General features: G+C 66.0%; 1 protein-coding gene across 1 annotated transcript; it reads right to left on the reverse strand.

Moving 5' to 3' along the window:
* Positions 1–47: 47 nt before the first annotated feature.
* Positions 48–980, reverse strand: LOC117799976 (ATP-binding cassette sub-family A member 2-like; the record flags this gene model as incomplete). The annotated part of the gene is made up of 2 exons (XM_034652504.1): positions 817–980; positions 48–176 (listed from the first exon to the last, which is right to left on the reverse strand). Coding segments are annotated over exons 1-2 (255 nt in total), but the record flags the coding sequence as incomplete, so codon positions are not given.
* Between the last annotated feature and the right edge of the window lie 31 nt (positions 981–1,011).

Here is a 1,011-nt window from a genome sequence, read left to right on the forward strand (position 1 = left end):
GGTGGCCCAGGACACGGCGCCCCGCCCCCGCCCGGCGCCCCCAGTACCTGCTGCAGCCAGCGTAGATGCTGCCGCAGCCGGCCCTGCTCCAGGAAGCTGCGGATCTCCGCGGAGATGTTGAGCCACACCTGGGCGTAGTGGGTCACGTTGCCTACAAAGGCAAAGGTCTCGTTGGCCTGCAGAGGGTGAGGGCATGGGTCATGGGGCTCGTGGGAAAATCCCAGCCAGCAAGGGGGTTCTCCACTCCTTTGTCTCCCCCCAGGCCGGTCCTCACCAACAGCCAATCTTGCTGTGGCCAGACTCCCATGGGCCCACTGGAAACCCTCCCCTCCCGGCCTTCCTGAAACGGACCCCATAGAACTGGCTCTGCCCCAGCTCGCAGGGCAGCATGGCTTCCCGCTTCCCCAAATCACCAACTGTGCCTTCCCAGCTCCTCCACTGGACCTTTCTCCACATGTTCCTCGAACAGCCCTGACACCTGGCCCTCCTCTCCCCCCACACTCATCCTAGAGACCCCTCCACAGGCTCTCCCCTTCCTGGGCCATTCCCAGCCAGGCCAGGACTCTGCCCCTCACCAGCCCATCCAGTGCACCCCCACAGGTGCCCCCAAGTGCCCCTGCACCTGGAACACACCCCCCATCGGTCCGCCCCGACCCAGCCAAGGCAAAGCTCGAGTGCCAGGGCCGCAGCCCCCTCCCGTGACAGTTCTACTGACCCCAGTCTGCACAGGGATCCCCCGCCTGCAGAGTCCCTCTGCCCAGCTCCTTCAGCTTCTGCCCCAGAAGCTCAAGCCCCCAACGCGCCAGACTGGCGAACCTTGAGGATGACGCGGTCTGCCTCAGAGCCCGCGGGCGCGTACAGGATCTTGGGATTGCTGGTCATAAGGTGCACGAGAAGGCCCAGGTTCCGCTGCTCCTTGCTCGTGAAGCCCAGCGAGCTCATGTTGCCCTGCCGCAGCGCCTCGGGCTCGATGGTGCTAGCGCGGGGGGGCGGGGCGTTAGGGGCAGAGCT

Source organism: Ailuropoda melanoleuca, unplaced genomic scaffold (genome assembly GCF_002007445.2).
Source record: "Ailuropoda melanoleuca isolate Jingjing unplaced genomic scaffold, ASM200744v2 unplaced-scaffold61371, whole genome shotgun sequence".
Classification (NCBI taxonomy): domain Eukaryota; kingdom Metazoa; phylum Chordata; class Mammalia; order Carnivora; family Ursidae; genus Ailuropoda; species Ailuropoda melanoleuca.